The sequence below is a fragment of the Eulemur rufifrons genome, chromosome 3 (assembly GCF_041146395.1).
Source record: "Eulemur rufifrons isolate Redbay chromosome 3, OSU_ERuf_1, whole genome shotgun sequence".
NCBI lineage: Eukaryota > Metazoa > Chordata > Mammalia > Primates > Lemuridae > Eulemur > Eulemur rufifrons.
Window position 1 is genome coordinate 29,308,888 of NC_090985.1, and position 16,242 is coordinate 29,325,129.

Sequence of the window (16,242 nt, forward strand, 5' to 3'; positions counted from 1 at the left end):
GCTAAAGTGGTGGGGTGGGGGGTGGCATTTTCATTCCTAACATAAACACTTTATGCTAAATACAAACACTTCCAACTTTTCATTGTATTTTATTTTTTTTTAAAGACAGGTCCTGGAATGCCATTAGGCAACTTTAACAACAACAAAAACAGCAAAACCAAAACGCCTAATTTTACTGTCAGAAATGAAAGAAAAAATGGATAGCATTTAACTTTTTACCACAAAATACACATATTTTTTAAAAGAATATGACCGTTATTACTATGAACCTGTAAGTTTGGACATGTGCTCTGACAGACCACCAGCATGGGTGGCGTTTGGGCATAACGAGTCACCCTTAAAGATCCGGGATGCTTCCAAACACCTGGAGTTACCCCAAATTCCATGTGGCACTTTCATCCTCCTTTGAATCATTGGGTAGCTTCATAAAGAATGATATTAAATTAATTATAATTTCACTTACAGCGAACAAAGTACTTTGAAACTATGGTAAAGTAGGTAACCTATATATCCAAATAAGCACCTTCTAATTTTCAATTCTACAGGGTCCTGATCTATTTAAGGAATAGACCAAAAATTGATTAAGATACAACTGATCCCCTGTAACCTGCATGGAATGTATGCCTAACAGTACTTGAATGAGAATCTTATTCTGTTATATCAAATTCATTTTCACATGGTTTTTATTTCAGGAATGCATCTCCTGTGTCCTTTGTGCCTCTACAATTAGCTACAGCCTCAATTTCTTAACCTTTCAGTCCTCTGTCCCTGGTTGTCACTACTGAGCCTCCTTGGAGCTTGCTCTGTCATGACTCCTGTTCCCAAGGGACATTCTTGTTCTGTTTAGATAGCTGTGCCTTGACCGGCCTGTTGGGGGGCTTGCTGATTACCTGTAAATGGCAGAATTAGATAGACTTCGTCTTCAGCAAATAATTTAAGAGGTGTCACGTTGTGCCATATCAGTCATTAGGCGACACCAGACACCATTTGCAAAATGTCTTGGGCAAACAGAACACGCTGTGGAGGAAGGGAAGGCGGTGCACTTCCCGCTGGCCCTGCACAGAGAGTGTTCATGGCCACGTGCTGATAGATCAGGGAATGACTCCACTGAGGCGGGACTGCTAGAAGGACCAGACTGTGTGTGTGTTCTGGGTAGGGCTGCCTGGGAGCACTTGTTTTACTTGTTTTTATTTTCTGCTTACCCTCAAATAGGAAAAAACCTAATGGGAAAGGGAGAAGAGGGAGAAATAAATCTCTTGTGTGTCACCTTATATGTGATTAACCATGGGGCCGGGTGGGGGTTTTCTGTCATTTTCAGGGAACAGTGCAGACCTCCGGCTGGTGAAGACTTTCATAGAACTGGGGCTCCCTGGAGGAAAACTGGATTTCCTAATGTCTGAAAAGAATCAGGTATGGCCACAAAAACTTCAGAACTCAAAGAACCCCAGAGGCATGCCTTGCATGGGCCTCCTGAAGGCATTGTGATCATTTATGGACTCACACACATAGGAGGTAGACCTTGCAAAGAACACTGGCCAGCCACCTGGATGGGGTGGAAAGAAAAGACCTACTGTTTTCTCTAGGGAGGGTGAGGAAAAAGTAGGAAATGAAAACATCTGAGTTAGGTCACTGGAGCCTGTTGAGCTCACAGAGCATTAGGGTGGGTGGCAGCTGGGAGCATAAACTATTTGAGGATACATGAATCCTCGCTGGGGGAAAGGTGACTGTCACTAGCATCTATGTAATAAAGCTGGGTTATGACACTTCGTTAGCCAGAGGTGACCTGTGGGGCCTTTGCCATTTCAAGGCAGGTAGAGCCTAGGGCCCTAATGAGCTGTCAAAGTAGATGAGACTTTAGAGAACCTGTGACTGAGAGATGGGGCTGAGTGGAGGGTTGTTGCTGGCTCCCACGCCACGGAACTTGACAGGGACAAGTCCCGAGTATACTTTGGAGGCACAGACCCTTGTAACCACAGGGTCCCTTGGCCATTGTGAATGGGAATTGTGCAGAGAATAGCAAGCAGCAAACATTGGAAGGTAATGCGTCATTTATCCTCTGTTAGTGCCCAGTCCTGTTGCCTTCTCTTTGGCACCTGCTGTATACAAAGTCGTGCACTATGTGGTACAAAGAGGTATAAATGAAAGGAAGAGAAAAGAGAATCACTTTTTGAGCATCTGCTGCTTTCTGAGTCCTCTGTGCCCATTTCCTCATTTCATCTTCACAACAGTTCTCCTGCATGTTGATACCACAGTCCCCTTAAAGAAGTTCTGAGAGTGACACAGGGCTCCACTGTCAGTCTGGCCTGGAGAGAAAGACACCATACGTGATCTCTGGGAAGATAACTCACCTTTAATGTGTGGCCAAACATGACCCAGGCCTAAGGGAGGATGCCGAGGGTGGTCAGAGGAGGGGGCAGGGAAGTGAGCAGCACTGGCTGACTTCGTGTTTGTGTTTTGTGCCAGTGAGGTTTTCTTTTCAGGGACGATGCGTGTTGTTAGCTAGAGAGATCTGGTCATGAAACCAACCTTCTGGGCGCGTACATCCAGCCACACTCTGATGCTGGGTTCCACCCGGATACCACAGGGGCTTCAGAGCTGGGTCTTTATAAGTCACTTAATTACAGGGTTTGGCCACTCACTGTTGATTATGTTCCACAATGCATTGTCATTACTTTTTGAAAGTTGTAAATCTCATAAGCAAATGCATTTGTAGTATATTCCTTTCCAAACTCCCTGGTTGGGGAGTTCCTGATACTCCTTTTTAAACCTACTGTGATTTTCAAAGCATTTCTCATCATGCTTAACTCAGGCCTCATAATTACAACCATTTATTTAATGATTAATCTGTTGAATTAATATTTTACAGTGAAGGAAACAGGCTACGAAAGGTTAGAGGTAATGATAATAGCAGCATCTGTCACAGGTGTGTTACGTATATTTTACATAGTCTTTAACTGTGGCTATCTCAGAGTAGAGCAGAGCTTATCACAAGTAATATTACAAGTACTTTGAAAAGTATTTGGAAAAAAATGTTTTCAAATGTAAGACATTGCTCTTAGTGTATTTCCTGGCCACCTGTTTGGGTGCATATGGGTAGGTACTAATGAACAGTCAAAGACGTTGGTCTTCTCATTTGCAACTACAGGACGCAATATCTGAGGATTAAAGTCCGCAAAGCACTTAGGCAAAACACTTAGATGACTGGCTTTGGAAATTCTGTTCCTACATTTATTTATGGTCCCTGTCTTATATTCTAGCAGAAGAAATAAGATCTAAATATAAAAAAATGATGGAAAGCAATGCAAGAGCAGATTCATAAACACACATTAAACTGTGTCCAGAAACCAAGTGTGGGCTAAGAGCTATGAATGAGAGAGAGCAGCTTGGGAAGAGTAATGAGAACTCAAGGTTGTGGGCACAGATTTCCTCCTGTTGGTACATGTCACTTGTTTCCTTGAGCCTCAATTTAAAAAAAAAAAAGTGCTAAGGAGCAGGCTACGCTGTCCCCCTTTAGGAGCTAAGGAGACTGAGGTGTAGATGGGGGAGCAACAGGTCCAGGGCACAGGTCCCATAGCAGGAGAGCTGCAGACATGGTTCTTTCCTGTCCCGGGAAGGCTAAAAGACTTGGCAGTTGCTTCATCCTCTTGTGCCGTGAGGCTCACTGGGTGGCAGGTGGCAGTGGGTGCTAGAGGCCTTCTCCAAACCTCTCCTTTTCCCCGCCACACACCCTCTTCTCCACCACCCTGAGGAACACTCAGGAGACCTCTTGTTCACCTTTCCCAGCCTGGAGCACAGCACAGCTCCGGGCAGCTCCTGACAATGTAGGACAGCACCACTTACAAGAAACTTTATTATTATTTTTTTTAATGTTGACCCCAAATCTGCTTCCCCATGGTTTCTATCCAAGTTTCCTAAGGTTGGCACTTGAAGTTATAGAAACCAATCTAGTGTGTGTCCCCTATGCCTACCCTTCAGATATTTAAAGACGTGTGTGACATTTCTCTTCTTCCTTTTATGCTCTTGAATCCTTCAGCCAGTCTTCTTAAGACACAGGTGGCTTTAGGATCCTCCCCAAAGCTGGCATCTGCCCTGTGGACATGGCCTCGTTGCACACTCTGCAGGCTGTGCCAGATGGAGGGCGGGGGCTTTGGAGTGAGGCATGTCTTGGTGTGGATGTCACGTGCTTGCTACTCTTCTCTATCCCTCCCATCTCCCCCTTTGGTTTTCAGTCACTCTCCTAACTGAGGATGCTTCAGCATCTCCGTGTTTCTTCATTAGAGCCCCAGTCTGTGGGCCTTTTGTCCTAAAGTCAAACCTCCCTCTGCGGCTCTAACCTCAGGCTTAGGCACACCCCCAGAGTGCACCGTGGTGTTACACGGAGAAAGCAGGCTGTGCCCAGAATCGGGTTTGGCCACAAACACACCCAACACCATGTTCCTCTCTCTTCTTCCAGATGGACACATTTGCAGATTTTGATACCATGACGGATCGGTTATTGGATGAAATCATTCAACACATTCAGTTGTACAACCTCTCCATATCCCGAATTAGGTAAAAGGAAACCACAGGTAGTTAATGCTGGGGGAAGGAGGGGGTCATTTTTGAGTGTTCGCTGTATGCAAGTTTGCTATGATCCTTTCTGTGTACCACTGGGCTAGTTATTGTGTGACTGTTAATGGAGTAGATTACATTAGAGCAGGAGTACCAGGGTTGATGGACACACTCTTATCTGTCACAGTATGTGTTGGGGAGAAGAAACATTTTGTGGCTCAGGAGAAAGAAAGAATATTGGACTTAAAACAAGAATTCCTAGGTTTGAATTCTTGTTCTTATAACATCTATAAGTGAATCTCAGTGTACCAGGTGTGTGACCTTTTATAATCTTTCTAAATCCTTTCTAAATCTCTGAGCTTCTGGGTCCTTATCTATTAAGTGGAACTAGCACTGAGACAATGCATCAAAAAGCTGAATGCCTGCCCAATGAGAGGGTTTCAGTCTGTACTACTTTTATCCTCAGGCTATAACAAATAACTTGGTCTAAATATTTCAGTGATTAAGATGATAATAAGTAGCTTACATTTGTTGAGCATTCAATTATGCAGATATTGTGCTAATCCCTTGATAGGCATTATCCCATTTAGTGTTCAGAGATAAAATATCACTCCCTTAATTCTATAAATGACTCTGAGGCCTATAGAGGTTAAATAAAAATAAAAGAATGCAAGCTAGGCAATGCAACTTTGTAAGCTAACATTCATTTCCTCCCTTCCCTGGTTTCGTGCTTATCATGAGAAAAGGTAGGGAGGTATACCTCTCATAAATAGGCTTTCACTAAATAATTGTTTAATTTGAAAGTAATGATGTGTTGAATCCAGGGATCTATAAGTAGCAGCACGGCTGCAGCAGACCCTGTAGGAGGGGGTCATATACAACGTAGGCTGAGAATGGGCAGGTCAGGAAATAAACAGTGGGTGAAGGACGGAATGAGTAACATCACAGAGGTCATCCAAAGTCAGGTTAGGAATGGCCTCATCAGCAGGCTAAGGAGTTGGGACGTTACCCTTTTAACGAGCAGGGTTCAATACCCAGAGGTGTATTTCAGAAAGGACCCTCCCCGCCTCCAGGTAGACTGAGAAGGCCTGGAGACCACATGGGAGGGGGAGGGGCTCTGATAATGCAAAATGCCAATGCTTCTCCTCTGACCACTCTGGGCCCAGAACTACCATCCCTGAAGACCTCATATCAGGGTTAACATGGCCAGAGTTTGGGAACCTGATGAGGGTGAATTAGCCGCCCTCATTCTCTTTGCCAGCTTCGCTCGACCCACTGTGGGGTGGAGGATGCTGGCCCTGGGACAGGTCCGGCCAGCACTCCCCCAGCAGCGGCCTTCACCGTGGCACTCACCTGCACCCTTTCTGTCTCCACACAGCTTCATCGGCCACTCCCTTGGCAACATCATCATCAGGTCGGTTCTTACTCGGCCCCGGTTCCGGTATTACCTCAACAAACTCCACACGTTCCTGTCACTGTCTGGGCCTCACCTGGGGACCCTGTACAACAACAGTACTCTGGTTAGTACAGGTAAGACTTCTCCAAGCCTCATCACTTCTCAAAATTCATCTGGGGCATCGGGGACCCGAAACTGGAGGCAGAAGTTCTTGATGGAATCCTGTGACTTCGGAGCCTCTTCTAAGCGGGGAATGGTGGAAAGAGACCTGGGCTGAGAAATGTGGCCCTTTTGTGAGTGAGCTGGGTAAAGTGAGACTAGATATTTTCTAAGATCTTTTCTGCCTTCAAATTTCTGGGAGCAAAAAGGTGATGTTCATGGGTTTCTGGTTAGAAAAGATTGACAAGGCACAATGTTGTGATGAAAAGAACATGGGCTCTGAATCATGTCATTTCCATGACCATCCTGTGGTTAAGTTCTGGCCAAGACACTGAGGGAAGACTCAGGCCAAGACATTTAATCTCTGATACTCATTTTCCTTGTTTGTGAAATGGAGATCGTGTGTGTGATATATGTGTGTTTATGTATATGTATGAATACATTTATGGCATGTGTATGTGTGTATGCATATAGATATGTATATGGTCTATGTGTGTATACATATCTATGGCACATGGGGGTGTGTGTGTGTGTGCGTCATAGAATTCTTGAGGATTAAACAGGGGAAGAAACATGAAGTTCACTAGCATTTATGGAAGGCTGGATATAGCTGAACCCTATATTGCTTGCTTGTATGGCTTTGAGGCTGCGACGATTTCATCTGTGTTGTAAGGGAAGCGTGTCACAGAGGGTAAAGAAGCAGAGCTCGACACATTTTGGTAGATGAGCAGAATTTCCAAGACATTGAATGGTGGAAAGTGTTTTCTTTGCAGAAGAAATAGCACATGTAACAATATGGTATAATCTGGTATAATCAGCAAACTGCAGGTAGTTCTTTGCACAGAAATGTAGCATGTTTTGACTGAGCAGGAGATGATGATGAAGCCCTCAGCAGGAGCCAGGCACTGAAAGGCCTCCCGTGACGTGAGGGGACGTTAGACTCACCCTGCAGACACAGTAGTGTAGATCCTACTACACTAGGTGTGAGCCGAGCAAGTGACATGATTTGGTGGATGGAAGCCCAAGTAGGTCCTTGGGTCTTATATAATAATAAATAGTTTATTAAATCATGCTCCTAACAAATACACCAGTCCCCAATTGTTCAAACCCATTATGTGGCATTAGGGTCGCCCCTGATGAGCTCCCCTATCCCTGCCAATCTTCCAGGCCTCTGCCACTGTTCCCTGTACCCTCCCTACACTCCGATGGTTTCCTCCTGACATGGGTGAGATTACTTTGTTTACTTTTATTTTGAGGCCATTGCTTGTGAACATGAGTTTTCTGACACATTGACACATTTGTTAATAGAAGTACTTTCCTCTGCACTCTGTCTTCACAAACCAAGGAAGCCATTCTTTGGGCAAAAACAAATGAGTTAAAGCACGTTTTTCCCCCATAATTATAAAGTAATCTTGCAACATCACAAAACATTAAAAAATGAGGCAACGCCAGTAATTCTTCCACTCTAAGCACATCTAGAATAAGTTTGTATAGTCCATTCTACTTATCTGTGCATACTTACACATTGACGTAGAAATCAATATAATAACACTGTATCTTGTTTATTTCCTTGTGCTTCTATCACATTCATTTGTTGTGGTGACATACTTACACTCATCAATGTTGGTGTTTGCATAAGCATAGCTGAATGGACGGGTCCTGAAATAAGATGTTTATTAGTTTTACAGTATCCTAAATGCATCTGTAAGGATTATTCTTACGTACTTTTCATATTGAGTATTATGTCCTTAGGCTTCATTTTTCAGGAGATTGAATGGATCAAAAGGTATGGATAGTTTCTTGACTCCAAAGCCTGTTGCTGTATCATTTTGTAGGATGATTTTATATCCATACCACCAGTGCATAAGAATACAAATTTACCTCTGACTTCCCAAGTATTTGCTAAAATGCCTACTACTCTCTTAACTAAACTTTGCAATTTATCATTAATCTTTTCCCAATTCCACTCCAATTCTTTTTTGTTTTATGTTTTTCATTTTTGGTGTGTTTTTTTTTTTTTTTTTTTTTTAATCTTGTCTTCCTAGGCTTGTGGCTCATGCAGAAACTGAAGAAGTCTGGGTCTCTACTGCAGCTGACCTTCAGGGATAATGCTGACTTGCGCAAATGTTTCCTCTATCAACTAAGCCAAAAAACAGGTGGGTGGTTTCCTACACACCTGCATTCATGAGTTTGAGAGCCAGCTCCTGAGACGCAAATTAGCTTTAATGCTGTGTTGATTCATGCACATGCAAAGCTGGTTTAGCTCATTGGGAAGCCAGCAGCTACCCAAGAACCCTGCTTCTCTTGGCCTGTCATACACGAGGCACATGAGAGATGAGACCGAGGTGTGTATGGGGTCATCTTGACACACAGAAGCTATAGCTTCCACTTCCTACCAAGCTTTTAATGTTCTAATTGCACAGGCCCAGCTGGGCCAACTTCACCCAGGCACAGGCCCGCCTATAAAAAGGGCAGATGCAGCATTGTCCAATTCTGTTGACTGTGCGGTGGGAGACAGGGGCTGTTCTCAGGAAGGCCTGGTATCACGCCTTCACTCGCACTCTGTAAGGTGGAAGTGCACAAAGTGTGAAGACCCTGCCTGCATCATGGGAATGACCACAGCAGACGGCAGCGATAACGGTCACGGCTGCGTGGGCTCCATGGCCAGCGAGGGAGCCCAGGGGCTGACGGACTGGCCTGCTCAGTCCTGCCACGCAAGCCCGGTTCAGTCATCCACTGTCCATCCTTCTGTAAACATTGGCTCTTCTCATACCCCTACGCCTCCAAGTTGAAACTTGCTGGGTATAAAACACTCAACTGGCTAATCGTTGCAGGGCTGCAGTATTTTAAAAATGTCGTGCTGGTTGCTTCTCCACAAGACCGCTACGTGCCATTTCATTCAGCCAGGATCGAAATGTGTAAAACTGCCCTCAAAGACAGACACACAGGTAAGCTGCATTTAATGTTTTCCTTAGGGACTTTCTGATTTAAAAAACAACAGTATATCCAGGAAACGGACTGTGCCTGTTAGGGACACCTGGGCTCTGGGTAATGTAGTGCCATGTTTATCTCAGAATGGTGTGATGGGCTGGGAATGGCTCACCTGAGTGTGTGTACATACCTCGATGCTATTGTCCCAGATGCTGCTTTGGTGCAAAAAACAGTCGCGTGCTTATTAGATCATGAAACTTTTGTTCAGTCCTGTTGTGTGCCAGCCACTGAAATAAGATAGCTGGGATGTAGAATTCCTGAGACAGGCCTGGCCCTCAGGCTGTTGTCCAGCTGGGGCATCAGGCAAGTACTAGCAATGAGAGTACAATGTGATGAGTCAAAAAATAAAAGAATGCTCAATGCATGGATGTAGCAAGGAAGGTGGATATGACATAGGGCAGAGTCAGGCAAAGATCCATGGAGGTGACATTTGAGTTAGGTTTTATAGGACAGGTAGGTGTTTTCCAGGCAACCAGGATAGGAACGTGGGCTGGCATTCCTGGTCTACTTTGAGTAATTAGTTTATTTCTACATCAGGTATTTTGATTGTTTTTTTTTTTTAAGTAAATGGTATTTTTGTTATATTTAAGGCATTTTAAAAAAAGTAGTCCACCAAAGGTCCAAAGATTTGGTGCCAATGTATGGATGGGTATATCCAAAATTTTTACTGGGACCTAGAAAATCCAATAGGAATTTTGACAAAAAAATTTGAATATTAATTATAATACATAAATAGCATTGTGCTTTATACTGTCTAGAATATGTACTTAAAAGTAACATGAGGCACATTGCAAAATGATACTTTTTCTGACTGAAAAGTGTCCAATTATGGAACATCTTGAAAAGGCAAGCGTATTTAAATAAGTTGTGATTATATCCAATTGTACCTCTACTACCACTTGCCTTTCAGGTTTTTCTTTTAGTCTCTTTGCATCTGTATTCATATTAAAAGTTATAATTTTTGGTATGGTCTGATGAGAATGATGTCATATTCATTTGCCCATGTTAATAACATATCATAAGTATAAGCACATTTTAAGAATTATATACCATATTTATGGATATACTATAATATAATTAACAGTGTGCCAATTATTTTTACATATAAATTGCTTCCAGAGGTTTTTTTAAAAATTATGTGATGAAAAACTTTGTATACTTTTTATAAATAAATCATTAAAATTGACTCACAGTAGTAGTATTATTGGAGGAAAATATCAATGAGCTAATACTCTTGAAATTTTTTGACAAATTTTCACCTAAAATAATGACATCAGCTACACCTATAGTATATTAGTGCATGCCTGTCTAACCCTACTATCTCTGAGATTAAATATTAATTTAAAGATGTTTGCTAATAGTTTTTAAATATTAGTGCTTTTCTCATATATATTTTATCCATTTTTTATTATTTCTAACTGCCCCTGTGACAATTATAAACAAAGAACTGTGACAATAAACAAAGAGTCAATGACTTGGTTTTAAGTTCAGACATGACCAAACACAGTTATTACCAATAGATCCCCAAATGTTTTCCTTGTGCAGGCATTTGCTAATTTTCCTTGCCTACTTTATTTTCCTGACATCGAGAAGTATTTTTGGTGAAACTTTAACCTGGTAAAGGCTTAAGAACAGAGTCAACAACTATGATCCACAAGCCTATCCGATTCACCTCTCTAAGTGTAAATAAAGTTTTATTATAACACAGCCACACCCCTTCATCTACATATTATTCATGGCTACTTTCATGCTATAGTTGCCTAGCTAAGTTCAGTAGTTATGACAGAGGCTGTGTGTCCTGGAAAGCCTAAAACATTTTCAGAGAAAGTTTGCCCATCCCTCCTCTAGAATAGCAAAGCTGTATTTACTATGTGCCAGGCACAATTCAGGCACTTCGCTTACTTCATTTAATCTTCACAATGACCATTTAAGGAAAATCCATCCATCTTTATAGGATGTTTATATATGACTTAAATTGATTAATGATCCTGTCAGTCATCTTGAGAAAAATAGCACTCTCTTTTCTTAAGTTTATATTTTCTGGTATATTTTTAAATGATAATTAAGAAATATGGCTTAGTTGGTGAATTAAACATATAAAAAATTTTGATATGCAATTTACTTTGTATGTGATTATTGCTTTTAAGGTTTTTTTTCCCTAGAAGAAGTACCAATATTTCTATTTATCAAAAGTTTTAAAATAAAATACCTCCCAACCTCCTCTATCTTTGTGTAACCTCCCAATTTAATCACTACATTGTCATGTAGATAATTTGCTCCTATCTCAAAAGTCAATGAAGATAAAAATGGTACCACATTTAAGGGAAAGAAAAATTAAGAGTTTGCTATATATGTTTAAAAAAAAATTACCAAGGATTGTTTCAAGAGCTTATGGAACCAGGCTGGATGCAGTGGCTCAAGCTTGTAATTCAAGCCCTTTGGAAGGCCGAGGTGGGAGGATGGCTTGAGGCCAGAAGTTAAAGACCAGCCTGAGCAACATAGGGAGACCCCTGTCTCTACAAAAAATAGAAAAATTATCCGGCATGGTTGCGTGTGCCTGTAGTCCTAGCTACTCAGGAAGCTGCAGCAGGAGGATTGCTTGAGCCCAGGAGTTTGAGGTTGTAGTGAGTTATGATGATGCCACTGCACTCTAGCCTGAGTAACAGAGTGAGACCATCTGAAAAAAAAGCAAAGAGCTTTTGAAACTAATAACAGTTTCTGCATGAAGTGATTTGGTTGTGTGGTTGAGTAATCACTACGTTTTGAATGACTTTTGTTCCTAATAAATGACCTTCTGACTTCTATTGCATGTGCAATTGAAACAAATTATGGAATGGATGTAACAAAAATATGCCTCTATTTCCACTTATTGGCAACATTCATGCATTATTCCTGTTATTATTTAGTATTCATATACATCATTTTAAAGGTATATAAAATTATTTAACCAGTCCATTAAGCATGGTTAACTTAACCATTCCTTTGTTGCTGAATTTTGGCTGATTTTCATTTTCCCTCTGAAAAGAATACTTAATGCATAACATTTTTATAGCATGATAACCTGTTAGCATATTATTACCTACTGTAATGACTACTATATTAAAACATTAATGGGCTCTTGGGAAGGATCATACAATTTAATTTAACCCCAAGTTCTTTTCAGCGGGATTGTCATGGCTAAAAAGAGATTGTTCACAGCCAAATCCCTAATTATTTCAATTTTACATTTCAACTTCCTTCACCTCAAAGATCCTACCAAGACTCTGAGAAGGGAGAAAAAAAGAAAAAAAACAAAGGCTCCTGGCATGGTGCCAGGTCCATGGTCCATGGCATGAATTCTCCTCCTCCTTCTACCTGGCACCCGGAATCAGGGGAGAAGGGTGAAATGCCACACGGCTTGTATAATGCATGACATCTGGAGATGTCTGCTTCCTCTTCTCTGTTGAGATGTGTCTCCAGCCCCTAAGGTCCCCTGAAATAGAACTTGAATCTCTGATTGAGGGTCTTCCCTAGTGCCTGCACACCTCCTTCTCTGATCTCCTGCTGAGAGGCACAGTGCTGCATTGAGAAACACAAATACCTACCCACCCCCATTCTGTCACAGCTTCTAATGCACAGGTCCCCAAAGCCACCATGTGGAAGCCTCCTTCTGAACCTGCTATTGTAATGACTAGACAAAGAGAACTTTGATTTTATTTCCTATCTATTTCACTAACATTAGGAGGATGTTGGAAATTGGTATATGAAGGTCTGCTCAGGAATGGGATCCTGACACACATCCAGTGTTTTTCTCTAGATTCCACTGCTAACTTCTGCACCAGCCTCATATCTTTCTTCCCTCCTTACAGGGCCAGTTTATGCGGAAATGATCAACAACCTTCTGGGCCCTCTGGTTGAAGCCAAGGACTGCACTTTAATCCGACACAACGTGTTCCACGCGCTGCCCAACACTGCCAACACCCTGATCGGCCGTGCAGCTCACATCGCTGTGCTGGATTCAGAACTCTTCCTAGAGAAGTTTTTCTTGGTGGCGGGACTCAACTATTTCAAGTAGTGGCATTGTGGGAGCAGGCTTTGGGTAACTCACCAGAAGCGATTAAGATTGATCCAGAGCTTTAGCTGAGACATGCTTTTATAGACCTCATCATTTCAAGGTGAAGCTCCAAGAGAACGGTGGTGAGGTGTGGAGGCTGGGTGGAACCGGACATTAGAGGTGCTTTTGGAGATTTGGGAAAGCCCAACAAAGAGTATAAATGACAACAGACTTTGCTTGAATTTGTCTAGCCCTCTGGAGTCTCATTCAAGATGCTTTCTGGGAAAAATATGAGACCAAAAAAGAGACAAGATACTTGGAGTTGGTGAGCCCACCTTTTTAACCACCACTGGCTCACTGAGAGGTAGCTCCAGTTTAACTAGATTTGTACAGTATGTCACTAGCTCATAGCTTTATCATTTTTGATTAAATCAAGTGCACACAAGCATTTCAGAACTCAGGTTAACCTCTGCGCAGAAGTGGAACATATTTAGAACCCTTAATAGATTCAAATGTGCCACTTGTTCAAGAAAATGTGATGCCCGTGTTCATATTCTCTCTTTATGTTTTCAAAACAAGACACAAAAGAATGCTTTATCAATCCCAGTTGCATTTCATTACAGCAGTGAGTGGGGTGACTTAAGGAGGGATAAAGGTGACACTATTGGTAAACATACATTTGCTACAAACAAACACATCTCTAGGGCACATATAGTTGCTCCACCTAGTTCCCCAGACTGTCTATGCATAGCCCTGCTCCACAAATCATGTTTGTGATTGCTTACATCTCTGTCTGTGGTGGGGAACAGAGTGAGACTGAACCTAGCAGAAGGGGTCACTGGGAATAATGCACACATGTGTGAAGCTCCTGCTGGTACATCCAAAGAAATGCCATGTTAGCATTTGATGCAATTGCAAAAAATTAAAACCATTAACATGGCCCCTGCTTCTGCTCTCCATGGAAGGAGAAAGATATCTGAAGGGAGTAGTGCTGGATTAAAACCTCAGGGGAGCTCTAAGAAGGGGTGATGGTTATCTTTCAATAGAAATGTCTTCTTGCCTTAGGAAAATAAAGGGCTAGGAAAGGTCACCATTCATAAAAATCAATAGACAACAGGGATAAAAGTGAGATCAGATTGGAGAACAACAGCTAGAACGAAGACTCAAACTGTTAAGGAGAAGTTTTGAAAATTACCAGGATGTCTAATATGGTCCCCAAAACCGAATACACTCTAAGGGCTAAAGGAAGCCTAAAGAATCATTTAGCTGTACGGAAGGAAGGCATGAACCTGGGCAGTAGGAATGAAGAGCACAGGAGATACATCATCTTCTGGAGATGAAAGCTCCTGCTCCTACAAAATAGTCCCTTCTGAAGTACAGAAACTCACCTGGAACCAGGTTCCTGATCCCAGCACCTGGCCCATGACTCTAGGTTACTGATGCTGTGGTGACAAAGCCAAGTGAATCTAGGCTCATCTGAGAATTTTAGATCCTTGCCAATGAACAATGTGGCTTTGAAAAACAAATGCAGACCATGGGAAACAAGACCAGATAGGCAACTTAGCAGATTAGACACCTGGATTTCTTTAAAAAAAAAAAGTTTTTTAGGGGGATGGCATTAGGGGAGGGTGGCAGGTGGAGTCTGCAGAGGCAGGCGTCCACATAGCGGATTCGGGTTTATGAGTCTTTTCTGAATTCTCGTTATATCCTGGTCTTAACACACATGGTTCACTAAGTCCTCTGGTCACTTTCCCACTGGGAATTCTTTTCCGAGTTCCCGAGTCAGTGCTGGCCAGGGACTCCGGCTACTCATGAACAGCACCACATTCACTCTATTCCCTGGAGCCATTCGTTTCCTAGCCGTGCAGCCCATGCCGTTGTGTTTTCTGGCCTAGACAAGTGCCCACTCTCAGTGCAGGACAACAGGTTTGTAGCAACTTCTCCTTTCTGGCCAAGTGATGAGCCCTGTCCCCCTCATGAGCGCATTTCATGTTGTGTCTCCAATGCCCATCAGCAGCATTTGTCGTTCCCTGGTCATTTGAAAGACCATGTAGCCAGCGGTTATGGAGCCAGGATGAATCCGATGATCATCATCTTTTCCAATAACCAGATGCCATTTTTAACTTCAATATGCTGTCTGGACATAGCGAGAACTAATGGCAATAAACGTCCAGCTGCATGGTGCACCTCTTTTTTACAGGGGTGTTGTGCTGTCTTTGTAAACCCTCTCTGGCCTCTGAGCATCTGTTATAATTGTGTAGAAAGTACATCTCTATCTTGTAAATACGAGTGTCGAGTGTTGCGTCTCATGCCTCATTTGGAAAGGCTTTTTTATGTCTCTTTCTATTGAAGTATAGATATCTAATATATATACATAAATATATAAATATATATAAATAATGTAAAACAGCAACATTCTATTATTGATTATAAAAATTATAGACAAAATGCCTGCCAAGATACTGGTCTAGTATGTCTTCATTCACTGTGTAGTTTTTGGTGGGGTTTTTTTTTTTTTTTTTGATTTTTATGATTTGTTAAGTTTCCCAAAACTAGTTAGAAATAAAAATTGCTGATACTGAGATTAATTGGAATTTTGTTGTTTATAAGCCAAATAAATCCAGAGGAGCAGATTTGGACCTAAAGTCACTCTGGGACAAAATAAATCCCTCAATGGCAAGTCGAAAGCAGACGGAGAGCTATGGACCTGGGAGAAAGTGCAGAGACAGAAGCCTCCTGTTGGTTTCTGCAGTTCCCTGGTATTTACTGAGCAACTTCAGTCTGTGCCCAAAGGAAGCACAAAGCTACAACACACAGTCCCTGCTCTCAAGGATTTAAGGGAGATCCAGCCTTGTCGCTGCAATGAGATGTAGTGAGGACTCCTGCAGGCCTGGGCAGGTGCGTGTGGGTCCTGGATGTCCACTCCTCATTGCCTGGGGAAGGCCAAGAAGTCTTACTTGAGAGTGAGACTGGAAAGGTGAGACTGCTTTGCACAACCAGTCACCACTATGTACACACTTTCATTATTTCAGTCATTCATTCGACAGATTTGTATGGAGGGCCCGCTCTGTGCCAGGGATGTAATGGTAAGATGCAGTAGTGCACCATCTAG

At 42.3% G+C, this 16,242-nt stretch overlaps 1 protein-coding gene across 1 annotated transcript in view; it reads left to right on the plus strand.

Annotated features, from left to right (window-relative positions):
• Positions 1–15,718, plus strand: part of FAM135B (family with sequence similarity 135 member B) — a 283,291-nt gene extending 267,573 nt beyond the window's left edge. The window contains exons 15-20 of the mRNA XM_069465957.1: positions 1,319–1,410; positions 4,454–4,551; positions 5,930–6,081; positions 8,152–8,262; positions 8,941–9,054; positions 12,946–15,718. Of these exons, the coding sequence (XP_069322058.1) occupies positions 1,319–1,410; positions 4,454–4,551; positions 5,930–6,081; positions 8,152–8,262; positions 8,941–9,054; positions 12,946–13,151 (773 nt within the window). The 3' untranslated portion in view covers positions 13,152–15,718. The remainder of the gene's footprint in view (positions 1–1,318; positions 1,411–4,453; positions 4,552–5,929; positions 6,082–8,151; positions 8,263–8,940; positions 9,055–12,945) is intronic.
• Positions 15,719–16,242: the final 524 nt, after the last annotated feature.